The sequence below is a fragment of the Dromaius novaehollandiae genome, chromosome 15 (assembly GCF_036370855.1).
Source record: "Dromaius novaehollandiae isolate bDroNov1 chromosome 15, bDroNov1.hap1, whole genome shotgun sequence".
In the NCBI taxonomy this organism is placed as follows: domain Eukaryota; kingdom Metazoa; phylum Chordata; class Aves; order Casuariiformes; family Dromaiidae; genus Dromaius; species Dromaius novaehollandiae.
This window is the reverse complement of record NC_088112.1, coordinates 22,038,291-22,062,542: the sequence shown is the minus strand read 5'-3', so window position 1 is coordinate 22,062,542 and position 24,252 is coordinate 22,038,291. Positions and strand designations below refer to the sequence as shown.

General features: G+C 57.2%; 1 protein-coding gene across 4 annotated transcripts in view; it reads right to left on the bottom strand.

The window, feature by feature from the left end:
- Positions 1-24,252, bottom strand: part of ARHGAP26 (Rho GTPase activating protein 26) — a 137,353-nt gene that overhangs the window by 68,158 nt on the left and 44,943 nt on the right. For all 4 annotated transcript variants that reach the window (XM_026118231.2, XM_026118232.2, XM_026118237.2 and 1 more), the window contains exons 6-11: positions 21,766-21,876; positions 20,715-20,819; positions 19,311-19,440; positions 18,806-18,906; positions 16,662-16,756; positions 9,059-9,137 (exon numbers count right to left, since the gene is read on the bottom strand). In XM_026118231.2, the coding sequence (XP_025974016.2) occupies positions 9,059-9,137; positions 16,662-16,756; positions 18,806-18,906; positions 19,311-19,440; positions 20,715-20,819; positions 21,766-21,876 (621 nt within the window). The remainder of the gene's footprint in view (positions 1-9,058; positions 9,138-16,661; positions 16,757-18,805; positions 18,907-19,310; positions 19,441-20,714; positions 20,820-21,765; positions 21,877-24,252) is intronic.

Genomic DNA, 24,252 nt, shown 5'->3' with positions numbered 1-24,252 from the left:
TTCCATAAACGAAAGGGGAAACAGGGGGAAAAACGGCACGGACGCCTGGGTCCAGCCGTGCAGATTTACTAAGGCCAGACCTAGGCCAAAGCTACTGGGCATCAAGACCTATCCTGGAGAATTTGTTCCCAACCCTGTGCAAAGAGGTGGGAGCCGGACAAGCAGCAGCCGTAAGGAAAAGGTTTGTGCGAGTTATCCCGCAACGCCGGGAGGAGAAAGCCGCGCCGAGGACGTGCCACCGGGCTCAGGTGCTCGGGGAGGCCAGCAAAGACCAACTCTTCGATTCACCTAGCGCTTCGGTAGCGCACAAAAATCTTCTCTGGTGTCCTGTAGCGAAGAAACTGCGACAGCAGGTCTTGCGTGCTGATCTTCGGTGGCTCAGAAAGGATTTCGAGAGAGCAAAACCTCTGAGTTATTTAGCACATCTTCCGTTTAAAAGGCAATAACGCATTACTTTGCTTCTACTGCCAAATACTCCATTATTTCACAGCAATTCAAGGGGAAAAAAAAGAAAGTGATAAAATTACATTTTCAAGCTTAATTTTAGCACACATGGGTGGCACATTTTCCCTGATTGCAAACAGCATAAGGAGGCACCTAATTATTTCCTCAAACTCCCGGCAGCTGCCGGCTCTTTCCCAGCCTGCGGCAGGGCCGGCCCGCGGGCTCGCTGCTTCGGCTGGCCGGCCACGGCATCCCTCGGCCCTACCTCCCCCCGGCAGCTGCCGCGTTCCTGTCCCGGGTTTTCCGCGTTGTTGCTAAAACCGGCCTCGGCAAGGCCAGCGAGCCTCCGGGCTGCCCTGCCTCCACCGGCGCGGCCACGGGGTCGCACAGCGGCTGGGCTTGGCGAGATCTGGAGGTCGCCTAGTCCAAGCCCCTGCTCCAGGGCCCTGTCCCGACGGCTTCCGAGTCTCTCCAAGGATGGAGGCTCCATGCACGGTGCCGGTGGTCGCGAGCTGGTAGCACCAGCCGCAGCAGCGACGGGTGCGAGGGCTGCCCGGCCTGGGAGCAAAAGGCGCAGGGAAGCAGAGCCGCAGGGAGCCCAGGGTGGCAGCACCGTCCGCACCGGCACCCGACGGGGGACCCAAACCAGAGCACGCGGGAGCAGGTGCCACGCCAAGCCCCGGAGGAGGCAGGGACGGCTGGTTCCGCCGTGCCCCAGGGCTTCGCACCCGGCCTCCTGCAGCAGCAGCCAGGGCAGAGCAGAGGAAGGACGGAAGGATGGAAGGATGGAAGGATGGACAGATAGATGGAAGGAAGGACGGAAGGACGGATAGATGGAAGGACGGATGGAATGATGGACGGATAGATGGAAGGACGGATGGAATGATGGACGGATAGATGGAAGGACGGATGGAAGGACAGATGGAAGGAAGGACGGAAGGACGGATGGAGGGAAGGATGGACACAAGGAAGGATGAACAGAAGGATGGAAGGACGGAGGCGAGGAGCGGGCGACCTCGGCAGAGGCCCAGCCGGCGGTGGGAGGCTCCCGTGCCGCGGCCGCCCGGCCGGCGCAGGCTGCCGGCAGAGCCCGGGGCGGGAAGGCTCCCGCGCAACGCGGCCCATTTCCTCGCTGGAAGCGGGACACCCGGCAACCTCGGCGCAATCCGCCCTGGCTGCTGGCTCTGCCTTATCAGCCCTGCTCCGTTCTTGTCCGGGAGCCAGGTTTCGTACTCGCAGCAGCGTTTTCAGAGCTCGGCTTCACCACGTTGCGGCTAGAAATAACCTTCCTCGCGCTCCGAGCCAGCGCGATATAGATAGGAGCGAGATCTCTCCCGGCCCACGTCGCTGCAAAGGGGGAAGGGAGGGACAAACACGCCCCGACTCCAACGCGAGCGGCTTGGCAGGGCAGCGCGAACCCGCTGCGACATTCTGGTTTCTGTCACCCAGGCGAGGGCTGCTCATTTGGAAGGGGGTGGCCGGGGTCCCTGGCGGCTCCGTCCGTCCGTCCGTCCTTCCTTCCTGCCCCGCGCAGAGCTCACCCGCGCTCTCGCTCTCCCCCCTCGCTTCCCACGCAGATTTCGACCCCAAGCTCATTAAAAAAAAGAAAGAAAAGCAAAGAGAAATCGCAGCGAGCCATCTGGGGACTCGGATCCTCCGCGCTGAACTAAGCGATGGGTCTAATTAAAACCAAGCCCGCGTTTATCGCGAGCGCAGGCACCCCCGGGGCCGCGGCCGCCGGCTCCTCGCCAGCCGTCTGCGCCGCTCCGCTTCCTACCCGAGGAGGACGTTATTGGGTCGGCCGAAGGAAAAAACCACCTTGGTCAAACTATCGACCCACCGTGTCCAAGTGCTAAGCGGAAACCAAGCGGCAGGCGGTTTAAAACACCCGACCAAACCAAACCAAACCAAACGAGGGCAGGTGGAAGGGGCAAAGCACGTTCGCTCTACGCTGCTCTCCAAATAACATAACTAAAGGTCAACTGGTTTAGCAAAATACATTTTTGGAATAACTAAAGCACTTAAGGCTTCACCGAGCAGCACTTCTGAGCAATGCCGGGGAGCAGATATGTCCAGCTCACTCAAGTGACAGATTAAAAGCGAAAACCACGACCAGTTTAACAGCTTCCCGCAAGTTTTCCAGGATGCTTGAGCAACACCTTGCCCGTCCTCCTCCGCCAGCTCTCTGCTGGCCGACCGGCAGCCGCAGCGCACCAAAACCAGCCTGATTTTACGTGACATGGTGTCACCTTTATCTTTAAAGCAACTGTGGCACCGCCACGCCTTGCATTCCCGCCCGAGGAAAGAGGTTTTGCACGGCCCCGCTCCTCGGGCCGCCGCGGAGAGAGGGAGAAAGCCGCGACCGGCACCGCGGCGGCTCTGCAGCAGGGCGGCAGGTCGGTGTCTAGCGGGGACGCGGGGACCAGCGAGAGGAAGGAATAAAGGAAGTGGTTTGTTTGACAACTGGTTGTGCAATGAACCAGCTACTTCCATTTTTAATTCAGAGCGGAAAAAGTGGCCAAACACCCTATTGAAAGCAGCGGGGAGGCTGGTGCTGCTGCGTGGAGCTACTCCCTGCGTTGCCAGGCCGTTCTCGGCTCGCCCGCTTGCACGGCCCTGAGCAGAGCTGGTGCACGCAGAAGCAGAAGCAGAAGCGGGGCCAGCACGTCCCTCCGTCCCTCGTCTCCGTGGCCCCGTCAAATCCCGGCTCCAGCCTGCCTCCGCGGGCACCGGCCAACAAGGTGACATGGGAGGAGGCCAGCGGAAGCACCAGGGCCACCCCCTCGCAGGGCGCTGAGGTCCTCGCTCCTGGGACCGGAGCCGCCGCGATCCCTGGTTTCCCACGCGGGAGTTAAAGACGGCGACAGGGAGAAGCTCCCGGAGGGCTGGCCCGGCCCGGCCGCGCCGAGGGAGGGCTCTCTGCTGCTTTTAAGATCTCCAGTGTTTCTCGATGTTTTTTCCTGTTTGCGACCGAAGCGGCTCATCAAACAAAGGACAAAAGCCTCGCAGCTTGAAGCAGCCACGGTTTTGGCTTGTAAAGCCATCAAAATCCGAAGCAGCACTTACTGGAGCCGTACCTAAAAGCCTGGAGCCAAGGCTTAGGACCTCGCTGCATTAAGTGCTTTGGGGACAAAATAAAAGCTTGCAATCTTCGCGTGAAGTCGCTACCCACAGGCTTAAAGCAAGCGATAAAAGAGGAGAGGGAGAAGGGGGAGCGGCGGTGAGAGCACGCGATGCCAGAGCCCAGGCGCAGCATCGTGCGTTGTCCGTCGGCCCAGAGCGAGCAAGGAGGAGAGCAAGCGGTGGGAAGCTCCACCAGCAAAGCAGAGGCAGCGGGATGGAGAAGCCGCGGGATGGAGAAGCCGCTGGAAGGAGCCGGGTCGCGGGAGCTGCAGCAGGGAGGAAGAACGCGCCATAAGCAAGCAACCCCGGATAGGACGAAGGCCGTGGAAAACTGCAAGACAAAACATAGACAAATAACCATCTTTCCCTGGAAAACACGCGTTTGTGGGTGGCACGGGACTGGGAGAGTGAAAAGAGGGGCTCGGAGAGGGACGCAAGGAGAAAGCTGCACAGACGAGCAGGGACGAAGCCCCGGCGCAGCGGAGGAGCGCGGGCGACGAGCATCCCCGGCGAGGGGAGGCCACTCGCAAGGACCAGCCGCAGCCAAAGAAATTCTGGATGAAGATTTTTCTCCCATCTCTAATAATTCAATTTTGCAGTTGCTACCAGTCTGGGGCTCAATTTACAGCCAGCGTTCCTGCAGAAGAACACCGCTGATATTATCGATAACTTGAGCAATTAGTCCCCGAGCCTGATCTTGATGCAGCACCGCCATAAATACTGCATCCGAGCATAAATCAGCAGCCCTGGCCTCCGTCAGCGCAGGTTTAAAGCACTGCTGGAACCAGTCGGATCCGCTGGTAATGAGTGCGACATAAAAGCAATATAGAGCAGGCAAGTGACCTCTGAGGAGCCAGAGATAAAATGAATTAAAACGATAAAACAGATTTGCAGCTTCCAGTTAGTTACGCTGGAGCGGGAGGAGGCTGGGAATCGGTACGGCCGGTATCCAGCCATCCCTCCGCGGCGTCTCGGGTGCCGTGATTGAAGCCCTTCGAGTTCATTTATTTTTTGAATGAGCCAAAGCGACAGGAATGCCGAGGCTGAAAGCCCTGGATGGAGTTCAAAAGACATCGTTTCCACTGGGAAATTAATCTCTCACCATTTTGCATAATTAGACAAGGAAAACGAAAAACCATTTTGGAAAGGCCTCCCAGCAGCAGCACGCGGTGGGCTTCGCTGCACCAGCGCTGCGTGACGTCTCCCGGGCAGCAGCGGCGAAGGAGCCGCGATCCCGAGCGTCCGCGGGAGCCGGAGCGGGGACCGGGCACGGGGAAAGCGCTACAGCCGGCGCTGGGTTTTCCCACGGCCCGTTTTTGCTCTTGGAAACGGAAAATGCATTTCCCGACCTGCCGGTTCTGCACAACTCCCTAAACACACTCGAAATGAATACGTAGGGGAAGAGAAGAGGAAAACCAGCGTGCGGGGATAACGCTCGCCCGGACCCCGGGGCTCCAGCGGGCCGCCCGCACGTCGCCGCCGCGCCCAGGTGCTCCGGGCACAAGTGCGATGAGCGGGCTGGTCTCAGCTTGCCCTCTAGTGGAGAGCGGCCCCCACGGCACCCCCCGCCCCGGGGCCTTCTCCATTTTGTGCTGTCCTCGCGCAGGAACCCTCCCACCGCTACGCCCCGGCTCTCCCCCCGGCCACGCGCCTCGGCTCGCCGCGGCCCCCCGTCCCAGCCGCCCCGCGAGCCCCCGCGCTGCCCCGCACGGCCCCGGCCGCGCTGCCGACGGCGCTTGGGAGGGTGGCGAGCAGAAAGCAAATGGTCTCCAGGAGACATCTCACTGCCCCGGCGGATAAGCACCGGGGCCACAGCCGTCACCCGAACCGTGCCGGGCTCCGCGGGCAGCTGGGAAAACCGAGGCAGGTTTGCAGGCATCGGAGCGGCGAGGTGCTGGGAGAGCCTTCCCGAACGGGAGCAGAACCCAGCTGCTCCGTGGAGGATGGAGCCTCGTCCCGGGGACCAAGCCAGGCGACCGGTCCCTCCCGGCCCGCCGTGCCCGACTCCTGGACGATGCCCTGAGCCTCTGCTCCGCTGCCTTTCCATGCAACGGCCAACCTCCAGCTGAGGGACCAATTCCTGCTCTTCCAACCTCACGGAGCATGCCAAGGAGTTGAAGGGGGGTGAGGGAGCAAGGATGGGAAGGAGGGAGCATTTCGGGGATCTGCCTCCCCGGAGAGGGCACGAAGCACGGGTGGAGCCGGCCGCCCCGCACTGCTTTAAAGAATAGAAAAGCAAAACAAAACAAATCGAGCAAAGGGCAGCGCGAGGCGAGCGCCAAGACCGCTGCTCAGAGCCCATCCGCGTCTCGCTCCGCCCGGATCGCGGGACGTCGCGTTGGCCATTTAACACTAACTTCCCCATCGCTAATCGGGGCTACGGACCATGGAGTAACACAGCTTTACGGCGACGCGATCTAATACGCTCCGTGTTCCTGTCCCTCTGCCTGCTCCTACGTCGCCAGGCTCGTTTTCTGTTGATAAACATTTTGAAGTCCCAAACGCTTCCAAAAACTCGTGCACGTGTCTGCTTGTGCTGGCGTGGGACTCATGCCCGAGGTGACCGACCTGCTTGGAAGGCGGCAGCAGGGACCACCGCCGCTGCGACCGCTCTCGGCGCTGGGCTTGGCGCGCAGAGCCACCAGCTCGCTGACACGCTCGTCTTCTCCTGCCCTTCAGCACGAAGCAAACAGCCTGATTTGCACCTCTCTGCATCCTACAACCCGCCCCAGTCCCCCCACGAGCAAATACAGCTGCTGTTCTCGACTCGGGCTCCAACACGGCTCGGGATCCCCCATGCACGTTCCCAAACTGCGTTGATGAGAACGAGCGCAACTGCTCTGCTACGGAGCTAACATTTGCTCCTATTTCCAGCCTCTAACATGAAAGAAAAACCAAAGTCAACACAGGCTTTTTAGCCAAATTAGAAACAAGTGGTAAGAGTTAACAGACGGGTGATAGCTATCTGGAGACTGCTTTGACTGTAAGATACACAATAAATCTTTTCGAGTTGTGACAAATGTCTTGGCTAATGTAGCCCGCGTTCTATGTTTAGCTATTACTAAAACATAACACAACATTTGGTTTTAGTTTTTAAATTATAATTAAGAAACAAACTCCCCTTCGATCGAGCACCCGGGTCCGCCCCGGGGCTGCCGTCCCCACCGCGCCGGCCGTTCCCACGCTCCGCGGCCCGGTCCATGGGGAGGGACGCTCCTTCCAGCAGGGCTTTTTTGGTTAACAAAGTATATTCAAAGCCTAGAATGGATAATTGTAGGAGCCCAAAGGTTAAATCCCTGTCTCTTGCTCAAGGAAATCTCTGCGGAGTAGGTACCACCCTGCGCCCTCCTGCTGCGAGATAAGGACCCGAACAAGGGACCGAAAACACGGTTTCCCACAGCTCCTGGTGGAGCAGGGAGGAAAACGGAGGACGAGGAGCCACCTGGCCCGTCCGCACACACCGGCTTCCTCGCCAAAATGCCTCTTGGACCCCTTTCCCACGGCTCCCAGGGCAGCTTTTGCCGTACGGATGCGCGGCAGCAGCCCTGGACGCGCCGGAGGAGCGAGCCGCCCGCGCTGACGGGCGCGACAGGAGAAACGCCGGCGGCAGCGCGGGGACCTGCGGGGTTTGAACCTGCCCAGACCGGCGAGGAGAACCCAGCCTCCGACCCGAGGCGGCTACAATCGCCGGCTGCACTCTGCAACCCCGTCCCGACAGAGGGGCCCAGCTGCGGTGCCGACTCCTGAGAGCGGCGGCCGGTCAAAATGCGACCGAGGGCTCTATTCGTGCAGCTGCAACTGCAGGCGACCGCGTTTCACATCCTTACAGCGCAATTCTTCCGTGGCGGTGAGGCGATGGGAAGGAGGTGAACAGACTAAAAAGGACAAGTCTTAATTGAGATTATGTGCAGAAGGGTGCAAGGATGCGCATTTCATTACTGAAAAAAAGAAAATGTTATCCTAGGTGCCACCACAGAGGCCATGGAGGGCTTGGTTTCAGAGGGGAAAAGAGCTCACGCGCGGGAGCCGGAGGGGTTGGTACGACTCGCACAGCAGCATCTCCCACCGCGGCTGCCCCAGGGACGGGCCACCCGGGCGAGAGCCGAGAAGGCCGACCGCCGAACGCGGGTCCCTTCTCCACAAGTGTCAGAGGAAGAGAGTGGTGGTTGTCCTTAGCTCTCGGCACGCAGCACACCTCCAGGGTCATGGTTGCCTCCATGCAGGCAGCTCCCACGCCTGCTCTTGGGAATGGGACGCGTCTGCGGGTGCAGCTGAGCGACACCCAACTGGATAAAGCTCTGAGGAACCTGCTTGGAGCAGGAGGTTGGACTAGAAGCCTCCCGAGGTCCCTTTCCACCTGAAAATCTGTGATTCGAAGCTGAAGACAGAGAAATGCTTTAGCTGCAACAGGCCCAGCACCTCCGAGCACGCATCGCCTCCCAGGCCTCCGAATCCCTGCAGACCGCTCAAAGGCGAGTCGCTTCACTAACAACGGCACGTGCTTAAAAACGTGCACGGGACAGTCCGTCTCCTCGGTGTAACAGACAGCTTTTTCCAACAAACGCCTCCGCGAACCAGCCCGGGGGTCTGCTCAAACCGGGACCAGCCCCTGGCAGCGGGGCTGCTTCGGGCCAGGACAGCCCGCTCCCCTCGCCGACACGGCTCATCGCCAGAGCTTGACTGCAGCCCGGAACGGACACCCAGGCCAAAAACGCACAGACCGTCCCAAAACGACCCTGGCTGCTCTCGCTCTCCGCAAAGTTCCTCTTCGCATCCTGCTACGCTCCTGGCCGCGCCGAGGCCCTGGGGCCCCTGGGCTGCGCTCAGGCTGCTCCTTGGGTTCGTGCGTGCTGCTGCTGCTCCCCCGGCTTTTCGGAAAGGATCCAGGATCCCAGGATCCCATGCACCTGCAGCAAAATGCATCGGAGGGAGCCCGATCCAAATCAGAGCCCTTCAAGCCGTGCAGGAGAGCGTGCACACGCCGGAAAACCCTCCGGATTGCCCGAAAGCCAAGGGAGCCCTTCGGCACGCCGGGAGCAGCCGCAGCAACGCCAAGGCTCCCGCTGAGCGAGAGGGAAGGGGGCCGCGCGCTGGAGCACACGCTAAATCCGCGATGCTCTGCGAGACCCAGGAACGGCCGCCAGACGATTTGCAGGGCTCAGAAAAAGCCCTGGAAATCGACAGCGTATTTTCTTCCACTGCTGCTCTTGCCACGTTTTCCTCCGAGCGCAGCAGAGCACAGCAGCGTGTTTGTGCTGGCTGAGCCTGCCCTCCTCCTCTGCGCCGCACCTTCGAGCAACCCGCGCGCAGGAGATACAGTATTACCTCAAATATTTAACCAAGGGATTAAACCATTCTCTTGGCAGGTTGCGCGAGCTGCCCCACGGATACGCTGTGCGCTGGCTGGCAGCTCCGCGGCAAGCGGTCCGCCCCGGGCTAGGAAAGCTCGCCGCGCTCCTCCCCAGCAGCTCCCACCAGCATCTCTGCTCACCGGCTCCCGGCCGTCCATCGCCTCCATCCACAGCCTGCGGTCCTCCTCGGAGAGCGCCTGCATGGTGATCACGCCGGGCCTGCGGAGGGAGAGGGAACACCGCCGGTCAGGAGAAAAGGATGGCAGAGGCAGAACGCCCGGGAGAGATGGCGAGAGAAGGCGACCTCTCTCCTTGCAGCGCCACGTCTGACCCCGTCGAGCCCTTCCAGGGATGTCCCTGCAGGTCCTAACCCGGGATAAACGGGCAGACGACCCCTCCAAGGATCAACCCGCACTTCCAGCGGGTCCTTAGGGCAGGAGACCCAGCGCCCGACGCTGGATGCCGAGCTCTGCCCCTCGCCCCGACGGCTCACGTGCCGGGCCAGCCACGCTCGTGTCGGGGACGGGCGCGCAGGCAGGGACCCAACAGGCGCAGGGGGCCCGTCCTGCCCACGCGGCCCCAGCTCGCAGCAGGGACCCGCAGCGGCGTCAGGCACTTCAGTACCTTTGTCCCTGGGACGGTCACACCTGCCCACCGCCACCACGTCCCCGACGCCGGCCGCACGCTGAGGAGGTCCCCAAAAGCATCGCGGGCGGCCGCAGCATGACGGCTTCTCACGACGACGCTGGCCCGGGATGCTCCCTCCCTCCGTGGCGGCTCCTTCTTGCCCCCGCGCTGCCGTCCACCCCCCGTTTCTACCAACACAACAGTCAGGGAGCCGCGCTGTAAATTCAGCTACCAAAAAATAACCCTGTATTTATTTATTTCAAAGGAGAGGGAGAAGGGGAAAGGACAGAAAACGTGACTGCAGTACCCGGTACTGCAAACAAGCAAGAGAAGCCTGGGAACAGAAGCAGCCCGGTCCTCCCCCTCGGGGACACCACCACCTCCATGGCTTGGGGACGACCTGGGACTACCCTGGTCCTTTACAGAGTTAAATAAATAAGTTTTAACTCTGCCTACCAAGGTCATGGCTGTCTTAAAGTGGGTGTATTTGCCCGCTCCCAGCCCTAGCGCAGCCGTGCAGGCGCCCAGCAGAGGAAGGGCGCTGCGGACCGCGGAAGCCCATGGCACCTTCCTGCGGGATACCGGAGAGCCTGACAACCTGCTCCGCTTCATCCCGGGATAAGCTGTCCGGCTTTCGATCCCGAATACCCCAGTTTCTCTTGCAGACAAGTACAGAAGACAAAAAGCCTGGCCAGCCGCACGCCTGCCGAGCGGGGCTGCCAGTTGCCCCGGGTCCCGGGCTCCGGGAAGCAGCCGCCTCCGGCCTCATTGGGATTCCAGGCAGCTCCTGCCTGCGCGCCGCTCGCACAAAACCCGGGACGGGGCATCGGCTTCCATCGCGGCGAAGTGGCCCACATAGCAAATCGACTGGGGTTTCTGCTGTGTTTGTTTGGTCTAGTTTTCCTGCTCCCTTCCAAGTTATTTTCAGACGCATTAGCACCGCGCCGCAGCTATTTCTACGCGCGGGAAGCGGACAGAATCCCTGGCAACGGGAAGCGCAGGCAGGGCGAGAGGAGCTGCGACTCCAGCGTGAGCAGAAATGTTTATCAGGGCTCTCTTTGCAGGAATACTTGTGGGTTTTCATCCATCAAAAGGATTACAGCAGAGAACTTCTGACACTGCAGTTTCCATCCCCGGCAAAGCTCAAGCAATTCCAGAAAAGCAGCAGAAACCCAATCTGGAGGATAACTGCTCGCGGTGCAAGAGGGGGATGAGCGGTGTGACTTGGGAGCAGCCAACAAGCTACAGATAGCGTTCGGCAGAGCACGTAGGCTCTTTTTGGTACTAAGGCCTCAAGAACAGATAAGGCCGGGAGGGCTGATTCGGCAGGAGGACGTACGCTGCAGCAACGCGCTCTGCAAAAGCTGTTCGGCCCTTGATAAGAGCTGATCCTCTCTCAAAAAACAAAACATTGACAGGGGCTCTCCTGCTCGTGGTTTTGACCCGTTTTCTACTGTTTGTGTGGTGCATATGGGCAAGGAACAGAGAATTAAGCCCTGTTCTTAATTCTGCTCCCCAAGCAAATAGGCAGTTCGCACGCTGCACAGACAGGACGGCTTAGCACCGTTTAACCAGCAGAAGCAGTATGTTCGGGCTTGCAAGAAGCTTACGTCCAAGTAAACCCGACATAATGTATTTGATCTTCGCTAATCCCATTGGTGAGTCAGTCAATACTCACCAGCTTAGTGGTTTGGAAGTTTACTCATTCCGAAGGGAAGAGGAAACCACTTAACCATCACCCCATTTGAGAAAGAAAATGTGCAGCATCCGACGCCAAACATTTTCGGAACACCGAACACGGCTCCTCGTTGTGCAGGGACAACGCGATTCAGGGGAGACGGCGGAGCCCACGCGAGCGCAGCAGCACTCGCGACGGCGGCCGAGGCTCCTGCCCGCCTGCAATGGGGCAGCTCTGCCCTGGGGGACCAGGGATCCCAGCTGCGCTCGCGCTAAACTAGGGCTTCGCGTTGAGTTTAAAGCAAGCTGCTACTTAAGGAACAGGTATCCCAGCACTGGAAAGGCTCTATCTGTGCTAGGGAGATACGCAAAAATGAAGTATGGGGATTCCTGCCTCTTAAGCTGCAACATTAAAACATTACGAAATTCAAACCATTCACTTGTGGCAAACTTGACACTGGACTCATACAGGCGACAAGGTCCTAGGAAGACAACGCTGATATCTCCTGTGCCAGGTTCTCACGCAAACAAGCCGAAAAGGTGATAAAATGAAAGTGTTTGTTCTGCCTTTGAGCAGACACCAGCTCTTCGGGCTTCACTTCAAAGTCAGACTTATTTAACAGCATGACGGGAGAGGCTGAGAAACTGAATTAAAAACCCATTTACATTGCAAACGGCACCACACTTCTTCCCACAGCCTCCACTTGCCAAAGCGGCCGCTGCGGCACTTTGCTGGGTTTTCCTGGCAGTGATGCATCCGAAATGCGCCCCACACATTAGCCCTCATCCATTATTTATTGGGACAACGCCACAGGGCACGGCACGCTTAGCAGTCGGGTAGGACGTCGGCAGCCGAAACAACGCCCTGCTAATGCCGGCAACACGCAGCTGCGCTCAGCTCGCCCTGGCTGCAGCCAGCTTCGTTTTCACGGGGTTTCCCCAAAGATCGGCGGCCTCCGAGGAGCCCGGGGTGAGCAGGAGCTCTCCGAGGATCTCCTCTGACCTCCCTTCCCAACAGACCAACAACAGCTATTCATTTTTGCTCCTTGACCGAACACTAATGTTTCTGAATACTGGAGCCCTTTGCCCTATTCTGGGATGCAAGGGAGTAAGGACGAAGGGAAGTTTTGTCATCAGGAGGAACCAGTTTCTGCACTGAATGGCTGTGCAGGAGCACGGGACCAGATGAGAACATGGCAAGTGTGGTGCAAGAAAGCACATTTTCAGCGTTTTCCAATCTGAAAATTAAAGAGATTTTTCCATACAAGACCACACAGGAAATTTGAATTTTCGTAATATTTCACCTTGTGCGAACGACAGCCTGCATTTAAGGAGCTATGACTAAGCAGGCAGAGAAAATGAAAAAGCCTGATGGCTTCTTCTGCTTCCAGAAAGACAAACAAATGATGAAAGCAATAGAAGCAGATAAGAACTTTCAACTCCTGCAGCAGCTTATCACGCCGAGACAATCTAAACTGCTGCATGAAAACACAAGGACAGATTAATAACGGTCTCGAAGGCCGAGCAGGGCCGTGCGCGGAGGAGGTCCGTGCCTGAAATGCTCCCGCAGAAGAAAGCTTGGAGCATCGCCGCTCCGCTGCGACCTGCGTCTCCCGGAGCCTACGGCGGGGAGGGAGAGAGGCCGCGCTTACTGCCAGCCAGGACGCGAAAACCCCACGAGTCCCTTTGTTTGAAAGGTCACTGGAAACGCGACACCGGCCAAGGAACAAGTACAGGCTGTATCGCACGTGATGTCCAAGGGATCACCGGCGCTCGCGGGCAGGCGGGGCGGCGCGGCCGCCGGAGCCCTGCGCGTCCGCAAAGCCGGCGTCGGAGCAGAGGATGCTCCTGCTCGCAGCGCGGGTGGGAGCGGGAGGGTGATGAGCGCACGCACGGAGCAGAGGCCCAGGGCAAGGCCGGCACACGCACCCGCTGCAGACCAGCCGGTCGCTGGGAACGCCTGCAGCGGGTTCATCGCGCCGAGCTAAGGCACTTTGCACCCGCGAGAAGCACAATTCCAGGGAAATGGTATTACCTGGGCACTTCTACTACCTTTGCAAATGACTAAGAGAACAAACCCTAAAAACACCGAATACTTCCAGTTCCCATAAAAGCCAACTGGTATTAGAAGCACTTAGCTTGCGGCCCAGAGCAACGACCTACATCATCCTAAATTACCGAGCCTTTGTCATCACCTCAATGAAACACTCCTGCTCCTGAGGCTCGTGTTGTAAGACGCTGGCTGTCGTCCCGTGCACCTTGTTTGTACGGCTGATCCAACACGCAGAGACTGCAAACAGGTTTAGTTAGAAAAAAGGGCATTAACAGTAAACTGCCCTATCCCTCGCACTAGGAAAAGTATTTCAGCCAAGGACCAGAATACCATTCTGGGGGCTAATTTTGCTATAAGAATATATAACGCATTCCGAACAAAGTGCTAAAATATTCTTCCCTTCCCACGGAGCAAATTAGAACTATTTGCACATACGGTGTCAGGAATTTCTTACTGCCTCTCACAAATACAGGTATCGCAGCTTCTCAGCCCTCGGCAGGGGGGACTTTGGAGTCTGCTCCTTATCCGACCGTAGGAAAAGGAAGCAGTGTTTTAACTGCAGATCAGGCTCAAGATTTCCAATTCCATACTGCTGAATTATTTTTAGAGGAGAAAAGCCGGGTTCTTTTTTTTTCCCCTCTCCTTTTTTTAAGCTGACAATAGCTTCTCCGGGCGTTATTTACAGAGGTGCAAGCCTGCACCGCGCGCTGCGTGCACGCCGCTTTCCCGAAATGCGGCGCGGGCAGGTCTGGTTTCGTGCTGCTGGGAGAAGGCAAGGCGGGAAGGAGGGCCAGGGCTGCCAGCCCCGCTGCACCGCACGCCGGCACCTCGAGCGGGGCGACTTCACGTCACCGCCCTAGCGCTGCGATTGCACCACGTCCCTCCTCCTCGTGCTCGCCCTAAAACGCCTTCACCATCTAGCACGGACAGAATTTGAAGAGCTACTCAAATTTCATGGCAATAGGTGATAAAAACGTTTAAGCAGAAAGTGAAATTTGCTCATATAAAGTTATATACGCACGTGTAGCTATACACCTACGTGGCTGTTAGCACTGGATTGATATTAAGCAATCGTAACTACGGGGAGGTTTTATACTGCCAATGCTACCGCGAGGCAGCGGGATAATCCCCAGCCCGAGCCCAGCAGCACCTTCCTCCTCCTCCTCCTCCTCCTCCTCCTCCTGCCCGGCTGGCAAGACCGACCCGACCCACCAGGCCACAACGAAGCAGGTCAATAACCAAGCGAGCCTGGGCATCCAGAGCTAATTAACACCGATTAATTAAAAGCACTTCAGGCAAGGCCTGGGAAGGAGGGGACTTGGCGTTGTCCCCACGGCGCCGAGGCACGCCAGCACCTCGCTGAAAGCCACGGAGCAAAGCCGCGGCAGAGCCGGCGCCCCGGACCCGCTGCCGCGCGCGGCCGCTTCCAGCTTCGGGAGAAGACCTGCTGCGACACCCTTCACCTCCCCGCGACGCAGACGGCATTCTCAGAATCTCCGTGCTCTCCTGTTTGGACCGACTTTTGTCTTTAAGTTGCATGCAGAAATAAAAGACAAGACTGTGGCAAGTCAAAACGCAGCACATGTGTGAGACAGACGGGCATCCTGGGGGTCTGTTTGCTTAATCACATTCAGACTTGCTCCATGGGGCTGACAAACAAGACAGCAAGTTTCTAACTCACTCCTCTACTGCCGGAGACAACCGAAAAACTGCGAGGCCGCCCCCGCCCTCCAAACATCCCAGCCCAAACCAAAAGCCCACGACCCGAACGAGCTTTTCCATCCCAGGGAAGCAGGCGCGCGGACGATGCTCTGGCTCGGAGACGGTCCATCGCTTGCGGTCGGCAGACCCGGGCGAAGAGGCGCTCGGGGCACGCGCGGAGCCGGGCTACGGCCAGACGGCCGTGCTCCCCCTCTCTTCTCAGCTCTTTTGGAAAGCTCTGTGATTTTATACAACTAACGACAGATTTTGATAACAAAAACATGCAGCGAGTTGCCTGCACAGCGGGGGAACAGCAGCCTTTTAGCGCTTGGGCTTGCTGCTGGGGCAGGGGCACTCTCGCAGCGGGAGGGAGCGCAGGGAAGGAGGTAAGAGAGCAATTTCTCAGGTTTCCCCCCTCCGCCGCTCCCTGCCATTATTTACACTTAGCAGGCATGTTTCTGGAGGAGCCTCTTGATCCCGCGCCCAACAGGCTCCAGACATCAAGGGGAGGTTCAGCCGCCTCTGAGCACGCTGCAAAGAGAACTACTGCGGTGGCTGGCTTCTCCTCCTCCGCCCAGCCTTATTTTGATTTTCACACTGAAGAAGGAATCTCCTCCGGGCATAAGAAAAAACCCCGTGTCAGCAGAAATCCGGCAGCCTTTGGAGAGGGGAGCGCAGCCGCCGGCGCGGGGAGGCCGCCCGGGATTAGCCGCGCACAGGCCACTCATCGCCCCCTCAACACGGGCTGGGCTTAATCCCCCTAAACCCCTTTTCGCTGTAGGCCAGCAGCGCAAGACGCTGCCAGGGAAATGCTGAGGAAGCACGGGCTGGACGGGGAAGGGCAATGCGGATTATTCCATCCGACAGGTTTATTTCTGCTGAACCTGGCGTTACCGAGACCGACGAGCGTTTGCAGGGAGGGCAGCGCAGGGGAGAGGAGGGCTGGAAAGCCGACAGGCACACAGGGGCCAGGGCACGGGTACCTGGGGAGTTTGCAGCGTGCTTTTGCAAACCCTGCAAACTTCCTGCAGCGAGGAAGACAGGAGACAGCGACTGACACCGCTGAGAATAGCCTTGTTTTCCTGTTTATATACGTAAGCCACGCGTGATGCTAATTAGACGTGATAACGGGCTCTCATTCCTGGGCGCTATAGATTAAATCCACACACACATCTGGCCCAGCTGCTAAGCGGTAAAGCGTGTTAGAAAGCATTTACTCTTGCAAGAAGACAACGTGAATTTAAAGCACCAGGAGATGCAAGCTGGACTCCCACCATCGACCAGCCACAGGGAACCACCAACAGCCGGTCGCCAGCACAAAAGCCGAAGTTATTTGAACACATACCCGATGCCGAAAAGAGGTGTCGCATCCCTGCCAGAACACATGCAGGGCGACCTTTCCGCGCTTATGACCAGTTACCTCACATGGTCAGAGCCTGCAAAAGTGCTAAAACGCTATTAAAGCTAGAGAGACTTGGGTAAACTCAGCACCTTGTAAAATGAAGCACTGATGCAACATATTGAGAGCACCTGGCTGGAAACACCAGAGAAAAGCATGTTTCCACGGACGCACGGTTCCCAGTCGCGGGAGGTGCGGCTGAAGGGCAAGACAAGCGCTGCTGAACGCAAGGTGCGGGCCGCGCGCCCCACGGCTGCGGTGCCCCGCGTCACCTCGAGCCACTCACCGGTCCACGGCTTCCACGTCGAAGCAAAACCTCTTCTCGATGGAGTCGGTTTTCCGTCGTGTGCACGATTTGAGGATAACAGCTTCGTCTTCGCCCTGAGAGGACATGAAATGGGATATTCGGCTGAGAACGACCAACCATACGCCCGTCCTCAGCACCCACTGCGCTTTCAGCTCACAAGCTCGAACCAGAGGAGAGGTCTGCCAACACCAGCAAATCCTCGCCTGCTAGAAACACAAGTTTACATATCTGAAATGAGGACTTGTCCTTTTACCCTTGCAAATGGGTTTCATCCAAAACTTTCATAAGGAACCTTTCTTTCTGAATGCACACAATAAAACCATTAAATTGTATGCATTAAGCATCCCATGTCCCCTGTTTCAGGCCGCCAGGGAGTGCTGGACCACAATTTTTGGGCAAAGTCAGCTTTATTTTCCATTGCTTACAGCGTATCATAGATCTGGCTGTCAGTTTTCGCTCCAGAGCTGGCTGCATTTTTGGCAGCATTCGGTACACGAGCATTCTTCAGGGGAGCAAACATGTCTTAAAATGTTTATTATATAACAAAGCAATGACAAAACCATCCTCCCGTCCAGGCATCTGGGTCCAGGTTGCGCTGGGCTCCCATATGCCGAGCAGCGACGTGCCAGTAGCAGCGTGCACTGCTGTCCTCTGCTGGACAAAGCCTCTGCGCAGCCCCTGCGAGCACCGAGACTTCTCCTTCTGCAGTTTTAGAAATCCGCCGATGACTCAATAGAAAATAAATTTCTGAATGAGTTCCTGGAGAGGGCCGTGTTTCTGCGCTCTCCGTGCTGCTCGTAACGGCACCTTGGCTGACCACCCTGTTCCCTGACATCATCCTTTTCCTGGAAACGTATTTAGGGACCCAGAATAGGCCCGGAAAGGCGACTTTGGAGAGCGCTCTGCAAGCTCCACCTAAGGCAGCCCTGGGCTACCTGCTCCCGGCTCCGCGTCGCCGGCTGGCTGCTGGCGAGGGGCTGCTGCCCGGGAGCCGAACCCTCCGCCCGGTATTCAAGGAACGCCGCGGTTTTAAACCGCCTAATATCCGGCTCCAGCCGCGGCCCAAGGCGGCTCAGCGCGAGGCCGGGAGCACGCACAGCCCTTCGCGGCCCTGCAGCCCGGGATCGCTCCAGCGGGTCCCCAAAACGCCCGGGCTTTCGGGAGGCCACGGAGCACCCGGGGATCCCACCGGACTCCACGGCAGCCGCCGGCTCCGGGCTGCAAACACCGGCGCTCGCAGCTGCCGGCGCGGGGCAAGCCCACGTGCAACGCGCTGCAGCAGCCCATGAGTACCGGGCTGGGTGTTTTACAGCCGAGTTATAACGAAGATGCTCCGGGGCAAGAGGAAATTAGTTTTAAAGCTTGCCCTCCTTGCAGCCACCTCCCCTTGCGACGGGGAGCCACCCGTAACGAGTGGGATCCCCAAGGCCTGCCGCTGCTCCGGTTAAAATGAAATAACGGCATCGGCCAAGCCACAGGGGCCGGGGAAGGAAGAAAATCATGGGCAGATTCCCTTCTCTGGGGTCCCAGAATAGGAACCAGGCACTGGAAATGCGAAGTCTGTGGAGCTGGGGCAGGACGGGTGCACACGGCGTGGCTCTGTGCGGCTCCCAGCCTCCTCCTTTCTCCTTCCAAAAGCAAAAAGCCCAGAGGCAGCCGCTGCGAACTCGCCCTAATACATAACTGTGTGCAGACACAGGCCTGCAACACAGAGCCAGAGCAATCCTTGCACGCATGGGAGCGTAAAATCGCGCTATGTGCAAAGGGCGCTGCTCGCCCAGGAAAGCGGCTCTTCTGCGAGAGTTGCTGACAGTTTCCCAGGGAATTTTTCCTTTCCAAGGCGCAGAGTTCACTCCCCCTGTGGCACTCGCTCAGCCTGGAATGAATTTGACCCAGTTCACTTGCATTTTTGTCACCTTGCTAAAAATGTTTCAGTCTGACCTCGGCAAGAAGGAGAAGGAGATCACTGGAGAGTTAGTCGGCGCGGGAGGGGAATGGCTCCCGGAGCCTGTCGGCAGGTCTCGTCCGCAATCCTCCTTGGGGGAAGAGACCGGCACGCCGGAGACCTCCCCCGGGACGAGCCGTCCGTAACCGCGTGCGTCCCGCTGCGTGTCGGCACTCACCCCTTTGCCGCCAGACTTCTGGTCGAACGGTACCATCGTTATCTTCTTGGACTCCCGCTGATACGTACAGTAGTGCTTCACCCACGAAGTCCCAAAGTGACCTGCAGAGTACATGAAAGTTTTATTCCCAGACACAGCACAGTTTTAGTGCACTCCCGTTAATAACCTGTATGCAACAACCACTCAGCAGAACAGGTTATTGTCCCTGTGGTTCGGGTTGTACTTTACAAGCGCAATAAGCATTATTATCCCCATTTTGATCAGGCGAAGCTGAAACAGAGTTTATCAGTCACTGGTGGTGATTCGCAAGGAGACTCTGGCTCCCAGTTTCATATCTTAATATCCCACCCATTGGGCCGATCTCTCCGCAGAGACTTCGCAGTTTGCTGAAGGAGCCCCCGTCCCTGCGCCCTGCCATCCACGCTCACGCAAGCCCCCGTTTTGCCAGGGCCCCCGGGCAGACGCCCCGCGAAGGCAGCGCCCGCGCCGCGGCACCGACACCTACGTTTCTCCTGCACGTAGAGGTAGCCCTCCATGGTGTACGGGCTGATATTCTTGTGCTCGTGGGGATTCTCCTTCATCTTCTTCATCAGCGATTCAACCTCCGACCGCGTTCCTTCAAAGCGATTTCTTGTCTGTAAATTAAGGGAGGCATGTATGACTCTGCAGGAGCCACGGACACTGCAGAATTAAACACACAGAAGAGCGAGCCAGGAAAGGACTCTCTGTCCTTTGTTCTTCCATTCTGCAAGTTGAGACAACTTCAATAAATTCTGAAGCTTTTCATGAAAAAAAAAACCAACCAAAAAACAGCAACACAAATCCTTTCTGAGCCTCAAGTCTATACCCTAATGCAAATACAAGCTCACGCAAAAAGCTATATTAAAACATTTCCACCCATTTCCATTCAACCAGCGCTAGACGCCCCAGGCAACCTCAGCTCATCCCCTTGGGATCATCTCGCGTTTGCAATGACACGCGAGCTGTCCCACCACCCGCGGCCGTCCCTCCTCCGCCGCACAGAGCAGACGCCGGTGCCCTGCTCCGGGACGGCCCCGTCCCCGGTGCCACGCTGGGTCTCCAGCCGCGCTCCCGCGGGGTAGCGAGGACCCGGACGGCAGCAGCCGGGGCGACCCGGCGTCTGTGCCCTAACACGGACAGGACCGCGCTGTTTTGGGGAGCACCACGCGGGGGGAGACCAGCGGCAGGAGACCCCGGAGCTAGGTCCCTACCGCCCTCGCTGGAAACGGGGCCAGAGCCACCCATTGCCGGCCACAGAATAGCTTTTCCTGACCTTAAAGAAAAATATTACAAGTGCCAAGCTGTTTTATGAGTTTTCTGAAGAAGCTGTTTCAAAAGAATGAAACCAGTCTTTGTAGAAAGAGTAATTTTATAACAAAAGAGGAAAGCGAAGCATGCTGCAACGCCAAGATGCCCAACAAAGCCGCTCCAGACGCAGCCCCAAGCCGGGCTCGCGGACACTAACCACACGCCCGGCTCCGGGGGTGCCCGGCGGCAGCTCTCCTCTCCAGCAGCCCCGGAGAAAAAATGCTGGCGAACAAAATGAGGCACTTCCTAAGACAAACAACGCTTTGAAATACTTGCAAAACGGTCTGAAGCACTCACTAAAACCATGGGGCACTCAGTGACGTCTGCCCGCTGGCCAGCTTCTCCTGAGAAAGTCTGCAGCTCTATATTTGGAATGCCGTCAGGAATAAACTGCCATTTAGGTTGTCTGTATGATGTAGCGTTATTTACAAAAAAAATACTGCTTTCAATTACTGTCAAACCTCCTGGTTAATGGCACACAAAAAAGGGAAAAAAATCTTAATTAAATTATAGCCAAAAAAACGTTAGCTTGCTCTGCAAGACGGTCGCGGTCAGGCTCACACGGCCTTCCCGCACTTACGTTCTGGATGCTGATCGTCAGCTCCGTCTTGAAGTCGCTGAAGTCCTTCGCGAGCTCGTAGCCGTGGTGGTAGAAGGTGAAAAGCCCCTGCAGAAAGGCCAGCAGCTGCGTTGGGGTGGAAGGGATGGAGATGGTCAGTGGAGACCCGCAGCTGCCTCCAAAGCAGCCGCTGCCGAGGGGCAACGCGCGCCCGACGCCCCGGGGCACAAACAGCCCCCGCTTCTCCAAGCCCGGTCCACCCCCTGCTTCCAGCCCAGCATCCCCACGGACCCCCGAGCTCACAAAAAAATCCACTTTCAACAATCTCGTATAAATAAATAAATAAGGCACAACTGAGCAAAGCTCCCCTTCCTCGCATCTCTCTCCTCCTCCCTCCCTGGCCTTATTTAAACGCTCGCTTCTCTGAGAACAGGGTCAAGACTTGCTGGGAAAACCAGGCCCTAAGTAATCATGCCCAAAGTCCTGCTTCGCTTAACCTTGATTTATTCTTCACTTAAAAGGAATTACTTTTTGCAAACAGCAGAGAAGGTTTTACATTTCCTAGAGGAGCTTTAAAAGACTCAGCACCTGAGCAAAGGTGCATGTCGGGAAACTTATTTTTTCAACTTTTATCATTCCTGCACTCTATTTTCCCCCTGTAAAAGTTACAGTTCGCTCCAGGTTCTGCTCTTTTTCCCCAGCCAAGCCTATCTTCCTTCTAACACAGCCTTGAGCTGCCAGCGGCACTGAGACCAACAGCCACAGCCCATCACGGCAGACGACCGCCCAACCGAACCCGGCAACGTTCCCGGTCCGCGTGCGACCGCCGAGCTGGAGACTGATGGCTCCGAGCCCCAGCGCTCGCAGAGGGACGTCCCAACACCCAGGGGAAGGACCAAGGGCATTGCCCATCCGCGGGCCACCGCACATGGGTGCCACCAGCACTGTCCAGCCCCAATCCCTCAAATAAAAGGGAAAACGTTTCACATCATTGCAAACAAGCCGGCTGGTATAAAAACAACACGTCCGTCAGAAACATTCTGCAGGTAAAGGAGTTTGAACGTTCACTTACGGGTTCCACGAACTCAAACATCTTCCTTTCCTGGACCTCTTGCACCTTGAAGACATACTCCAGGGAGACTTCGTAGAAGTGCTGCCGAACCAGGTCCACCTGGCTGTCTGCCTACAAGCGCCCCAGAGATTAAAGAGGAAACACAAAATCACTACTGACGGTGAACACTTGGCTTCAAGATTAGAAGACATCTGGGTCTAATGGGAATGAGTCCGTGCAGAACGCAAATTCGGCTTCAGACACCAGTGCGGGGCGGGACAGATGGCATGGTGATTAAATATAAACCTGATTCACATGAACAGGCTCTTTCTTCAGCTGAAAAAAATGTTTTTAATGACTCTTATGTTCTTACCTCCTTGACAGCTGCACAGAAAAGCACGCATTAGAAGCAAGACATATGAGAAGCCTCTACATATTCGACAATAAGAAACAATTCTCCATTTTCTGGAGAGCACCATGAAGGGGAATTTCCAGGAACGCCCTGCGTTTGAACAAGGTGGTATACCTGCCCCACCACGCTCGGAGCAGGGGAAGGAGCGCAGGGGCCACCCGCCTGCCTTCCCGGGTCACAGATTTTTACTATTTTCATAGGTGCAGAATACCCTGGACCTGGGATAGAAGGGAATTCAGTCCAGGCGATCAATGATCCTTCTGAGCTTGACTCTGGTAAACTCAGTGTTGGTCTGAGATCCCCCAGTGCAAGCGGACTGAGTCATCTTTCATCAGGAGGCAAATTCTCCTCTCCTGAGGACTAAGGAGTATTTAACACCCTGGAGTCAGCACCCAGGGAGGCTGAGGATTATTATTACTGCTGTTTTACATAGGTAAAACTGCAGCTTTGTCACAAATTCTGCCCTCTCCAGACGCACCAAGCTGCTCCCTCAGACCCCGCGTGTGCAGCGCAGACAGCAGAGCTGCTCAGCAGGACGCGGGGTGGTGGAGCAGCTCCAACCCTGGCTCCTCCGCCGTCCTGGCCGCGGCCGGGGCCGTGCAGGACTCCCGGGAAGGTCCTCCCGGGGTGAGCGAAGCAGCGAGCCAAGCCCGCGGGGCAGGCGGCTTCGCTCATCCCGCCAGAGCCGAACATACATCTGCTTTTGTGCTCGGCCGACGCAGCTGGCAAACATCCACTGCCTTTTAACGGGAACTGATCCCCCATTTTCTCTGTGACAAAGCCGTGAAATGGTTTATTTTCACCATGACCTGCCATCAACACTTGCACTACGTATCCACGGCGCAGAGTCTGAGATATTTAGCAAACTGAGTTCTGAAAAGCAGAAAACATGATGCAATGAAGTGACTTTGCCAGCAGTTAAACGGCAAATTAGACTCAGTGTGTTATTCAGTTGGTCGACAGCCAAAGCAGCAGAGAATTCCCATGGTTTTCTTCTCTCCTCCTTTTGCTACAGCAGTTGCACATGTGGCCACCAGCATCCTCCAGATGTGGACAGGAGGAGGAGCGTAGGAAATGCAAAACACCAGATCTCCCAGATACAAACTCATCTCCTAGGACGCCAGGGAGTCTAATAAAGCTTCGGACTGCTAATAAATGGTTGGTGTGACCTTTTCCAAAACGTTCTTGTCACATCAGTAACTTTTCCAGGCACATCTGCCGTTCCTCCAGCCCCCTCTCCGGGAAGCTGTTTGCAAGCAGGATGTTTCCGCAGGATGCTCTGCTGGATGCTGCGTCTCCATTTAACAACCTGAGCGTCGCACTGCTGTTTCACCCATTTCTCTGCAAAGTTTGAGTCATCGCAATCAGCTTCCTAGTGCCGCGGGGGGGAAAAAGGCCAGAAACACCCGAGCCGGGAGCAGGGGCCCGGGAGCACCTTCCCCGGCGGCAGGAGCGGAGCCGGAGGTGGAAGTGCCAGCAGATGGCACCAGCCACCAGCGCGGCCGAACCGCCCGGCTCAGCGGGACGGCAGCCCGGACCCTCACCCGTCCTCGGCGGCCGTTCGTGCCAGGGATGCGTCTGCGCTCTTGACTCGGGCTACATCCCCAGCTCTGCTGCACGCCGTGACGAAACCCGAGTTATCCCCATGCAAAGGTCGCTGCCTGGGCCCCCAGTTCCCTCCAAAGGGCTCAGTGACCTTCCAGCTTTGTGCTTAAAAAAATGCACATGCATCCTGCAAGGAGCAGCCGAAAGCTGCTGGTTCAGGGAATCCCAGGCTTGTGAGAAGTGACTGAAAACTGAGTGCTGCCACCCCGTAAGAGCGTTTGGCGCAGCAGCAAACCACGTCCCGACTAAGCAACAGGCTTCGAAAGCAGTTTAAGAGCATTAAGCCTGATCGCTCTTCCCAGGAAGCACGAAGGCAGCGCAGCCATTTCCAGAGAGGGAAACCGAAGACATCCGTGATTCCTCCCGGCACGCAGGAGGTGGCAGCAGAACCGCTCCCCTTCTTTAATTATAAACTACCTTCTTTAATTATAAATTCTCTATCCTTTTTGGTTGCTCTCCATTTGGGGTCTCTCTCATTTACGCACCAAAAC